This window comes from Orcinus orca, chromosome 14, assembly GCF_937001465.1.
Source record: "Orcinus orca chromosome 14, mOrcOrc1.1, whole genome shotgun sequence".
Classification (NCBI taxonomy): Eukaryota; Metazoa; Chordata; class Mammalia; order Artiodactyla; family Delphinidae; genus Orcinus; species Orcinus orca.
The window spans coordinates 20,804,656-20,817,601 of NC_064572.1; the positions used below are offsets into that span (position 1 = coordinate 20,804,656).

The window sequence follows — 12,946 nt, forward strand, 5'->3', positions numbered from 1 at the left end:
TTTATTGCAAACACTTTTTAGACTTGTGTATTTCTCATCACATCTTAAGTTGTACTGTGTATGACCATCTTTTGTGACAATCTTTTTCTCTTTTTCAATTACTGGCTCTCTTTTTTGTTAAATATCTAAATTCTAAAAGTATTTTTAATCTGTAAGAGGTGAGGTCTAGAAGAAAGTAAATGATACAGAGGGTAATACAGAAGTTAGCTGCTGTATAGAAACAACCAGGTTTAACAGCAGGTTGACCTAAAAGGTCATTCTTTTAGGATGTGCCTATGACCATCTCATTAATAGAATTCATCTGAAGTAATCTCAATTTTAGGGCATCGATTTTGGATAAATGACAACAGTTTTATGTCAGGAGCCATTTCTTTGAAAAGTAATTTTCTTGAGGTTTTTTACATGATTTTTGTAACAGTAATCCTGAATTATTTGTAGCCAGTCATTCATTTTCCATATAAAATAGCATTATTATAAATGGGGATTATACACCTTTCAAAATGACAGAAATATAATTGAGGTATCACGTCACCAAGTGGCAAAAGTATGCCAAAATCATACAGTCTACGAAGTTATAAACCTACTAAAATAAATTATGGGACATTAGCACATTTCCCTACCTTTAAAAATTTTGTTGCATAAAAGCAACCAACCAAATGAAACATTAAAGTATCATTAAAATATATTTCTGGAATACACTTCAAGCAAAGTTAAATGTCTGGGTACATTTCTCATCATTTCCTAACTACTATCTATGATTCATGTTTTAATGTAACCCTGATTTTATTTACAGATCCACCCAAATCCCTTTTGAAAAAAGGATAGGGACTAAATTGAAAATAACTATTTAAACACAGAAGTAAGGTGGAGAGATCTTTTAATAACCTCTCTATAATTGGTTTCCATGAGCTGTTCAGCTCTTGCCTTAAGGCTTATTTCTGCATGTCATATTTAAAAAATAAAAGGCACTCCAATTTCAAGAGCAGGCAAGAATAATGTAATATTTTTACTGAAATTCTTGGTGAGACAAAGTAGGTAGTTACATCACCTATCACTATAGCAAAACTTCCTAAATCACTATTAAGCATCTTTCTCTTTCCTTACATTCTCTCATGCTACATCTGTGGCCATCTCTCCCCTCTCCCCTTTTCCATCTCCCTTTATTCCCAGAGGAAAAGCTTACAGATTTACCAGTAAAATGCATGGAAACTTTGCATTCAAACCACAGCAGTGTCTTGCTCCTAATGCCTCCCTGCTTAGTTTCCTTTGGAGTGAAATAACTGAATGAAGAACAGAAATGTTAAATATTTAGCCTGCAGTTCAGGTTGAAGGTTAAGATTCAAATGGTACTATGGAAAGTGATGGAGGGGACATTAGGGAAAGAGAGCGAAGGTGGAGGAAACTTAAAGAGACTTCACCATATTATTCTTAGGCAATTGTCTATTAGTATATAGTTAAACACTGAAAAAATAAAAATGTAAAGCAAAGAACACATGCCACTATTCAGGTCAGATATTTAATTAAAACAATAACATGCAGATGAAGAATACACTTAGAAGGAAGACTAACTTCTGTAAACAGAAGAAAATGTTAGGCAAAAGCTGATGATTAAAGAGGGCATTGATTTCATAAAACGAGATAGAAGAGATTATAAAATATGTAAATTAAGAAGCTTTTAACACTAAGGCAAGAAACTAAGGTAAAGAATAAATCCAATATAGAACTTATCTTGCTGAAAATCAAGGCAGTAATGGAAAACAAATTTAAGAAAACATTCAAAATGCATATTAAAGCAATTGGAAGATGCTAGAATATACATCTAACTTAGTGTATAAGAAAAAAATACTTTAAACTTCATAAAATAAAAGTTTGATAGAAGATAAAATAAGAAAAGTTGCTGTTCAAAACTATGTATGAAACAAATATACACTTATTGTAAATTGCCCCAAAAAAGCTTTGATTTAAATATTTTAATAGAATAAAACTTCATGTATTACCTCATCTCTGGGATAAAGAAAGTCACCTAGAGAGGAAAATTATCAGGCAGGCCTCAGACTTTTCCTTAGCAACATTAGGTAGCAGAAATCAGTAGAGTGAAAAGTAAGTAAATTTAGGGAGTCAAAAGAATGTAATTCAGAATAAAATACTAATGGGGTTGTTTTAGTTAATCCATGTATTGGGTGAGGTAGTATTTTATTTTCTATGTGGATAGTCAATGCTGCCAGCATCATTTTTGAAGAATTCATACTTCCCTCACTGATTTGAAATACTACCTCTGTCATATACCAATTCCCATATATATTGGGTCTGTTTCTGGGCTTTCTGTTCCATTGGCCTATTTGTTGATTCCATTAAAATATCACAAGTTTTTATTACTATAGACATTTTCCTACTGACTTTTACTTAAGAATAAATGGTATTATACATTAAACATTGGAAAATAAATCTTGCTGACTGATATCCAGTGCAAATGGAAGATGCCTGGCTAGTGAGGTAACCTTCTTCCCCAGATTGCCTCCCCATTCATTTCTGCATCAACCATTTGATTTGTGTGCTTGACAAAATGTATCAGTTGGGATGCTTTTAATTGCATGTAACATAAAAAACTGATCATATTGACCTAAAAATAAAGTATACACACATTTACACACACACACGTGTATGTAAAATATCACATAACGGGACATTCAGAGATAGATTGGCTCCAGGGTTGGTTGACTCAAGTCCTCAATAGTATCAAGAAGTAAGGCTTAGTCTTAGGACTGATTTTTCTTATGGTTATAAAATAACTGCCAGCAGCAGGCAAAGCTACTTACTTAACTCTTCTGATTTTTGTTCCACAGAAGAAAATGACCCTTACCGTTAGTTATGAGTTAACTAGAACAATTTAGGAGAGTGTTCACTGTAGATCAATAATTATTATAGAGAATGCCATATACTGAAAGGCATTATATGGCATTATGAGAAGGGAGATGAGAAGCATGACTGGCTGAAAAGACTCAGATCTCACTTTGGGTGTTGGGGTCTACGCAGATACTACTGTAAATGAAATGTATGTTAGAGAGTGAGTTAAACGCAACATCAGCTTTATTTATTCCCGAACTTATTTAATCTTGCTGTATTCATTATTCTGATTGTGTAATTTATTTCAGTATTGTAAATAATAAGGACTCTTTTTTTGTAAATGGCAGTATAAAGTTGTCACACACACACACACACAAACACACATACACACATACAGACATTCCCTCAGAAATCACATATAAGCACCTAGGCAATACCAATTCCATTTCTACTAACAAGGAGATGCTGAAAGCACAGACCACAAACTGTGAGGATGCCCACCAGAAACACTGTAGATCAAGCAGAAGTGCAGGAGACATTACAAGGAGGATGTACATAGTGGAAGATCTGAGAATAAGCTTAAAAATATACTTATTCTCCCAGGTGAGGAGAAAACCCTGAAGTGCCATTTCAAGAACCCTTGTTGGCAATAGCAAGACCAGAATACACAGGCTTAGAGCAGATACTTTCCATGTTTACAAGAAATAGATTGTTTATGTGATAGTGAAGAGAACCTATTCTACTTTTTCCCTTTTCCCCACTAACTGAAAAAAGAATAAAAACTAGAATAATTGACAAAATTATATCATATAGAAAACATCTTGTAATATGGCCTGGTTTGAGCATTAAGCAAGGAGGTTACATACAAAGACACTGCAAGAAAAAAATTGAATAGAAAAAAGAAATGGCAGGCAAAGAAAATACACCAGAAGAATATGGCCACGAACAAACAAAAAATGATGAAATATTTACCATGAGTTAAGAACACTTACGAAGCAATCACAAGAGCATAAGACAGATACAGAAATTCAAGGTAGAGATAAGGAAAGGTGATGAAACATTTTTTAAAGAAGTAGAAAAGGAGAGATCTTGCAGAGGTGAAAGTTATAAGCAGCCCAAGGGAGAATTAACACTGCTGAAAACACAAGAGACATAGAAGACAGTAACAAGAAAAGCATATAGAATGAAAAGGAAATTGACTTAAAATTTTTTTGAAGTTCAAAGAGAAAATTACAGTTATAGAAAAAAATGAGTAAAATATACATAATTGGAATTCTTTAAAAAAGCAGAATGAATATTTAACAATCTAGTTCCAGAACATTGTCAGAAATAAAAGAAACTTGATTGTATACATGGAAAAACACATTGAATTTGAGGGAAAAGGAAAACGAAAAGTTACTATACTTCAAAGATGAAGAGAGAGGGGAGGAGAAAAAGATTTAGAAGAAGTAGAGAAAGAAGACCAATAAGAGTTTGCACGCATGCTCGCTCTCTCGCTCTCTCTCTGTTTCTCTTTTGAATGCCATTTTTGACTTCAGCTTTTGATATAACCATGGATATTTTCAGATTATGAGCATTATAGAATTTTCATTCAAGAAAAATACCTGTTTTCAAAACTTAGAAAAGGAACTGTTCATTATTTAATCAATTTTAATATCTGGATTTTTCTTTTTGTTACAGGAAACTGGAAAAGTTTCTGAATTTCAGAAATCTTCAAACCTGTTTAAAGGAAGCCAGTCTACTAGATTATTATGTATCTGGATTTTTGTGGGCAAGAGGAATGGACTTTTCTATTATTCAGTATTCAAAATTTATGACTTTACTGGATATGTTACTTCATAATCTTAAAAGTGAGTACATTATTTTTTCTTTTTTTAAGAAACGAAAATTTAGTCCACTGTCTAAATTAATCTTCTTCTGTCTAAATTAATGTTCTTCAGCAAAAGTTCCTAATTTTATTGTTTTTTAGCAAAAACATAGTTCATATCTTCATTAAGTTATAAAACTTCAAATAATACTTAACAAGGCTAAAGTTCTCATAGTAATTAATTTGCCAAATATGTTACTTTCATTTTGAAATCTTATTAGTGCCATCCATCCCCAAAATGTCAAGTAGCTCAGATTTATCTAGATATTTTTTCATTTTTTGAGCTGTTTTCATCTCATCTTACCTGTAATTATTATTGGGGTATCTCAGGATTACTGTTAAGAGGAGGTACTTTGGTCAATATCAAAACCCCATGAAATAGACATTATTCACATACACTTATATTTTGTGACTTTTTTTCTTACATAAAATTGAAATGAGTTACTACAGGAAATTTGGAAATTCTTCCTTGGAGCAATTTAAAATGTGATGACTTTTGTTTGAGAATAAACAGAATTGCTACTTGGAAGGAGGAAAAGAAAGAAATCTATCGTTTATTTATTGCCGAGTCTGCACTAGGCAGTATGTTTGGTTCTAATCTTTAACATACATTATGGAATGCAGAGCAACTCCTGCAGGGGAGGTATTGTAATCACTATTTCAGAGTTGAGCAAGCAGTCCAGAGAACAAAGTTGCATAGCCGGGAAGTAGAAGAACTAGAACTTCAATCTTAGAGTATATAATCAAAAGACCTTGAGCACAATAAACGTAAAGGTGTTTCTGACTCAGTTGAAAGACATGCTTGTGTCTATGGGAGACAGCTTCCTTCCCTCCCTTCCTCCCTTCCTCCCTTCCTCCCTTCCTTCCTTCCTTCCTTCCTTCCTTCCTTTCTTCCTTCCTCCTTCCCTCCTTTCTTTTTGTCTCTTCTTTTCTTTTTGGTTGTTTGCTTGTTTTTAGTTTCTTTTTTTTAAATTTGGGCAGGTAGAAGACCTTGTCACCCCTGAAGAATTGTCACCATCATCCTAGTAAAATTTATGCATGGCTTTTGGTCACAAAAAGCTTATTCTGTTCTATGTATCAATTTCTAACTATACAGATGCAGGGGAAATATTAAGTGAGCTAGCAAAATTAGTAGAGAAGCCACTTCTGCCCCACGTGTTCTTCCTGCTCCTCATCACCCATAACAAGGGAAGAATTGGTAGTTCTTGTATGTGAGGAGAAGAAATCACTATTTTCCTTCTCTACAAATAGGAGAATTTCATCTTTGCTTTTACTTAGGTATGGGTGCCATGTTAAACATAAATAACAGTACCAATAGAAGAAAAAAATAATTATAATTGATAATGAAAAAAATTGTATGATATTAACTGACTGATTTCAAATTATCCTGCACATAAGAACATAGCATAAAACTAACACAAGGGCTTCCCTGGTGGCGCAGTGGTTGAGAGTCCGCCTGCTGATGCAGGGGACACAGGTTCGTGCCCCTGTCCAGGAAGATCCCACATACCGCGGAGCGGCTAGGCCCGTGAGCCATGGCCGCTGAGCCTGCACGTCCGGAGCCTGTGCTCCACAACGGAAGAGGCCACAACAGTGAGAGGCCCGCGTACCACAAAAAAAAAAAAAAAAAACACAAAAACTGAAGTCTCAGGTAGTTAGTCCTGAGAATTCAGTCTTTTCCAGTATTACAATTAAAAATACATATTTTATTAAGAGATCTGATAAATAATATAACATTGTTTCAGTTTCAGTTGTTGAACTACAACCTTCCAAAAAAGAATTCTTAGTATATCATCAAAAAGACAGACTTTGGCTGTTTTTTTCCTCATACACAAATATTTGTAGAATCTTTGAGTACTATATGTCTCGAAACATATTCTTTTAACACTGTTGCCGAAATTACTGGGCAGAGAACAATGTCAATATCAACTTGCATGGAAAATAATAATATTATTATTGCCAACAATAAGATGAAGTAGATATGGAGATTATACGGCAAAGACTTCAAAATAGCTATTATAAAAGAACTTAAATGAAAAGTTATGCATATTGTTGAAACAAATGTTAAAATATAAAGAATCATGAAAGAAATGGAAGGTATAAAGAAGAAACATTAAAATTTTAGAACCAAATTATACAGTGACCAAAATTTAAATCTCGCTGGATGGAATCAATAGCAGAATGGAGAAATCAGTGAACTTGAAGATAGAGCAATAGAAATTATCCAATCTGCACAATACAGAGAAAAAAAGACTGGCAAGCAAATGAACAAAACCTCAGGGACCTGTGGGACAATGGAAGTTCTAATATACATATCATCAGAGTCCCAAAAGGAGAAAGACTACAGTGCTAAACAAACATTTGAAGAAGCAGTGGATGAAAACTTCCCAAATTTAGCAAAAGACATAAGCCTATATAAATTCACGATGCTGACTAGGCCACAAACAGGGTAAACCAAAAGAAAAACAACATCAACTGACTGGATCTAATTGACATTCAGAGAACAGTACACCCCCAAACAATAGAATAGTTATTCTTTTCAAGTGTGTATGGAACATTCACCAAGGTAGACTGTATCCTGGGTCATAAAACAACCTTAAATTTAAAATAATTGACTTACTTCACTCTGTATGACAGACTCTAGGTCCCTCCACCTCACTACAAATAACTCAATTTCGTTTCTTTTTATGGCTGAGTAATACTCCATTGTATATATGTGCCACATCTTCTTTATCCATTCATCTGTTGATGGACACTTAAGTTGCTTCCATGTCCTGGCTATTGTAAATAGCGCTGCAATGAACATTTTGGTACATGACTCTTTTTCAATTATGGTTTTCTCAGGGTATATGCCCAGTAGTGGGATTGCTGGGTCATATGGTGGTTCTATTTTTAGTTTTTTAAGGAACCTCCATACTATTCTCCATAGTGGCTGTATGAATTTACATTCCCACCAACAGTGCAAGAGGGTTCCCTTTTCTCTACACCCTCTCCAGCATTTATTGTTTGTAGGTTTTTTGATGATGGCCATTCTGATTGGTGTGAGGTGATACATCACTGTAGTTTTGATTTGCATTTCTCTAATGATTAATGATGTTGAGCATTCTTTCATGTGTTTGTTGACAATCTGTATATCTTCTTTGGAGAAATGTCTATTTAGGTCTTCTGCCCATTTTTGGATTGGGTTGTTTGCTTTTTTGATATTGAGCTGCATGAGCTGCTTGTAAATTTTGGAGATTAATCCTTTGTCAGTTGCTTCATTTGCAAATATTTTCTCCCATTCTGAGGGTTGTCTTTTGGTCTTGTTTATGGTTTCCTTTGCTGTGCAAAAGCTTTTAAGTTTCATTATGTCCCATCTGTTTATTTTTGTTTTTATTTCCATTTCTCTAGGAGGTGGGTCAAAAAGGATCTCGCTGTGATTTATGTCATAGAGTGTTCTGCCTATGTTTTCCTCTAAGAGTTTTATAGTGTCTGGCCTTACATTTAGGTCTTTCATCCATTTTGAGTTTATTTTTGTGTATGGTGTTAGGGAGTGTTCTAATTTCATTCTTTTACATGTAGCTGTCCAGTTTTCCCAGCACCACTTATTGAAGAGGCTGTCTTTTCTCCACTGTATATTCTTGCCTCCTTTATCAAAGATAATGTGACCATATGTGTGTGGGTTTATCTCTGGGCTTTCTATCCTGTTTCATTTACCTCTATTTCTGTTTTTGTGCCAGTACCATGCTGTCTTGATTACTGTAGCTTTGTAGTATAGTCTGAAGTCAGGGAGCCTGATTCCTCCAGCTCCGTTTTTCTTTCTCAAGATTGCTTTGGCTATTTGGGGTCTTCTGTGTTTCCATACAAACTGTGAAATTTTTTGTTCTAGTTCTGTGAAAAAATGCCAGTGGTAGTTTGATAGGGATTGCATTGAATCTGTAGATTGCTTTGGGTAGTAGAGTCATTTTCACAATGTTGATTCTTCCAATCCAAGAACATGGTATATCTCTCCATCTATTTGTATCATCTTTAATTTCTTTCATCAGTGTCTTATAATTTTCTGCATACAGGTCTTTTGTCTCCTTAGGTAGGAGTGAAGCAAGTCAGAAAGAGGAAAACAAATACTGTATGCTAACACATATATATATGGAATCTTATAAAAAAAAATGTTCACGAAGAACCTAGGGGCAAGACGGGAATAAAGACAGACCTACAAGAGAATGGACTTGAGGATATGGGGAGAGGGAAGGGCAAGCTGGGACAAAGTGAGAGAGTGGCATGGACATATATACACTACCAAACGTAAAATAGATAGCTAGTGGGAAGCAGCCACATAGCACAGGGAGATCAGCTCAGTGCTTTGTGACCATCTAGAGGGGTGGGATAGGGAGGGTGGGAGGGAGGGAGATGCAAGAGGAAAGAGATATGGGGACATATGTATATGTATAACTGATTCATTTTGTTATAAAGCAGAAACTAACACACCATTGTAAAGCAGTTATAATACTGCAATAAAGATGTTTAAAAATAAATAAGTAAATAAAATAAAGTAATTGAAATTATACAAATATATTTTCTGACCATAATGGAATTAAGCAAGAAATTAACAATAGAAATATGTCAGGAAAATCTCTGAACACTTGGATATTCAACAGCACAGTTCTTAACAGTCCATGAGTCAAAGAGAAAGTCTCAACAGATATTAGAAAAGATTTTTAAGTGAATGATAATAAAACATGAAAATTTGTGTGATGCAGTTGAGCCGATGATAAGAGGGAAGTTTCTATCAGTAAATGCTTATATTAGAAAAGAATACAGTCTAAAATGAATAAGCTTAAACTTTAGGAAGCCAGAAAAAAAGAACATGGATCAAGCAGAAAAGAAAGAAATAACAAACAGAAATCAATGAAATTGAAAACGGAAAACCAATGGAGAAAAATCAATGAAACAAAAATCAGGATCTTTGAAACGATCAATAAAATTGATAAGAAGCAAAACTAAGAAAAAAGATAGAAGGCACAGGTTATCATTATCAGATATAAAAAAAGGGTATCACTAAAGATCCTGCAGACATTTACAGAATATTAAGAGAATGTTAATTATATACATACATTAGAAAACAAAAAGGAACTGACCAATTCTCAAAAACCACAAACTAACAAAACTCACCCAAGATGAAATAGACAACCTGATATTCCCATAATGATTTAAGAAATTGAGTTAGTTGCTAAAAACTTTTGGAAAAACTTCTTCAGTCCCAGATGTTTTCAATGGAAAATTCTATTAAACATTTAATGAAGAAATACCACCAATTATACATAACCTCTTCCAGAAATAGTGGAGGAAAGAACTCTTCCTAACTCATTTTATGAGGCTAAAATTATCTTCATACCAAAACCTGACAAAGAGAAAGAGAGAAGAAGGAGAGGTGAGGGAGAGGGAGAAGAAAGAGAAGGAAAAGAAAAAGTAGAGGAAAGGTGGCGTAGTAGGGATAGGAGAAGGAGAAGAAATTACAGAGCAATATCCCTAATGAACATAAAAAACATTCCCAACAAAATGTCATCAAAATGAATCAGGCAATTTATAAAAAGAATAATATGCATGACCAGTTGGGCTTTATCCCAGAAATTCAATGCTGGTTCAGTATTGAAAATCTGATCAATGTAAATAGTTGAAAGAAGAAAAAAACACATGATCATGTAAATACATGCAGAGAAAGCATTTGACTAAATACAACATCCATTCAGTATGTTTTTAAAGTCAGAAAATTAAGAAAAGAAGTGATATTTGTCAACCTCATAAAAGACATCTACAAAAAAGCCACCATCATACTTAGTGGTAGAAAAACCAGATTCTTTCCCCATAAGATCAGGGTCAAGGTAAGAATGTCTTCTCTTACCACTCCTATTCAACATAAGAATAGGAGTCTTGGCAATAAGTGCAGTATGGTGAGAAAAAGAAATAAGATACATGCAGATTGGAAAGGAAGGAATCAAGCAGTCTCTGTTCTTAGATGAAATGTTGCTCTATATACAAAATTACACAGAATCAAAACAATTCCTAGAACTAATGAGTTTAGCAAATTTGCAGGAATAAGGTCAAAACACACAAGTCAGTTGTATTTCAGTATGCTAGCAATGTACATTGGTTACCAAAATTTTAACAGATAATATCATTTACAATAACTCAAAAAATAATAGAAGTACTTGAGTATAAATCTAACAAAATGTACGCAATCTGTATGCTAAAATGATGATAAAATAAATAAAACCTAAACAAATGAAAAAACATACTGTGTCCTTGGATTAGAAGTCTCCACATGGTGAAGATGTCTTCTAGGGCTTCCCTGTTGGCACAGTGGTTGAGAGTCTGCCTGCTGATTCAGGGGACACGGGTTCGTGCCCCGGTTCGGGAAGATCCCACATGCTGTGGAGCGGCTGGGCCTGTGAGCCATGGCTGCTGAGCCTGCGCGTCCGGAGCCTGTGCTCCACAACGGGAGAGATCACAACAGTGAGAGGCCCGCGTACCGCAAAAAAAAAAAAAAAAAAGATGTCTTCTAAATTGATCTGTAGATTTAATGCAGTATCAATCCAAATCCCAGCAGGATTATTTCTAGACATACTCATTGATGTTTTAAATTTATATGGAAAGGCTAAGGACCTAAAACAGCTAAAAATTTTTTGAAAAATAAGAGTAAAGCTGCATCCGTCTTACCACTCAATTTAAGAATTACTATAAAGTTACAGTAATGAAGTCAGTGTGGAATTAGTGAAGAGATGAACACATAAATTGATGGAACAGAAGACAGAATTCAGAAATAGACTCACACAAAAATGGTCATCTGATTTTTTTTATAAATATGCAAAAGCAATTCAGTGGAACCAGGTAGCCTTTTCAATAAATGTTGTTGGAACAACTGCTCATCTATTTTGAAAAAAATACACTTCAACCTGAACTTTCACTTGATACAATTAAATCTAAATGGCTCAGATATACATTTAAAATATAAAACTATAAATCTTTTAGAAGAAAACATAGGAGAAAATCTTCATGACCTTGGGTTATCAAGAAGTTGTTAGAAGTGAACCCCAAAACATGACCCATAAAAAAAATTGGATTTCATCAAATTTTAAAATTTTTGTTTTATGAACGTCATTGTTAAAAGAATGAAAAGACAAACTACAGACAGGGAAAAATATATTTGCAAATCACATATCTGAAAAAGGACTTGTAGTTGTAATATATAAAGAACTCTCAAAACTCAACAATAAGAAAACAAACAACCCTATTAAAAATGGACAAAGCCATGAAAACCCATAACTTATGTTTAACCATCAGACAAACCCAAATTGAGGAACGTTGTACAAAATATTTGACCAGTCCTTTTCAAACTGATAAGGTTATCAAAAACAAGAAAAGTCAGAGAAACTATCAATCTAGGGGAACCTCAGGAGACATGACTACCAAGTGTAATGTGGTATCCTGGATGTGATCCTGGAACAGAAAAAGGACACTTAGTAAAAATTAAGGAAATTGAATAAAATATGGGCTTTAGTTAATTGTAATATATAAAATTGGTTTATTAGTCGTAAATAAAGGTACCATGATAATGTTAGATGTTAAAAATAAGAGAAACTGTGTGGAGTGTGCAGGAATTCTCAATACTATTTTTGTAATTTTTCTATAAATATAAATCTTTTCCAAAATAAAGTTTATCTTATTTTAAAAATGGGCAAAGAATTTGAACAAACCCTTCACCAAAGAAGATATAAGGATAGCAAATAAACTCCTTAAAAGTTGTTCAACATCATTTGTCATTAGGGAAATATAAAATAAAACCACTATGACTAATATGTATAAAATAGATAACTAATAAGAAGCTTCTGTATAAAAAATAAAAAAAGAAAGATGTTCAAAGAAAAGAAAAACACCACTATGAAACCACTACACAACTATTAGAATGGCTAAACTAAAAAATACTGGCAATACCAAATGCTGACAAAGACACAGAGCACCTAGAACTCTTATGCTTTGCTTGTGGAAATGCAAAGTGGCACAGCCACTCTGGACAATAGTTGGCAGCATCTTATAAAATTATATCCCATCCATCCCACTCCTAGGCATTACTCTAAAGAAAGAAACACATACATTCACCCAAAAGCCTGTGCACAAATGTTGTCTAGCAGCTCTATTCATAAGTGCTCAAAACTGAATGTCTATCAATAGATGAACAGGTAAACAAACTATGGTATATCC

General features: G+C 33.9%; 1 protein-coding gene across 11 annotated transcripts in view; it reads left to right on the plus strand.

Moving 5' to 3' along the window:
* Positions 1–12,946, plus strand: part of CABCOCO1 (ciliary associated calcium binding coiled-coil 1) — a 136,014-nt gene that overhangs the window by 12,212 nt on the left and 110,856 nt on the right. For all 11 annotated transcript variants that reach the window (XR_004476934.2, XR_007471395.1, XR_007471393.1 and 8 more), the window contains exon 3: positions 4,525–4,694. Coding sequence is in view for 6 of the 11 variants with exons in the window: in XM_004279980.3 (XP_004280028.1) it covers positions 4,525–4,694 (170 nt within the window). In the remaining 5 variants the exon portion in view is untranslated. The remainder of the gene's footprint in view (positions 1–4,524; positions 4,695–12,946) is intronic.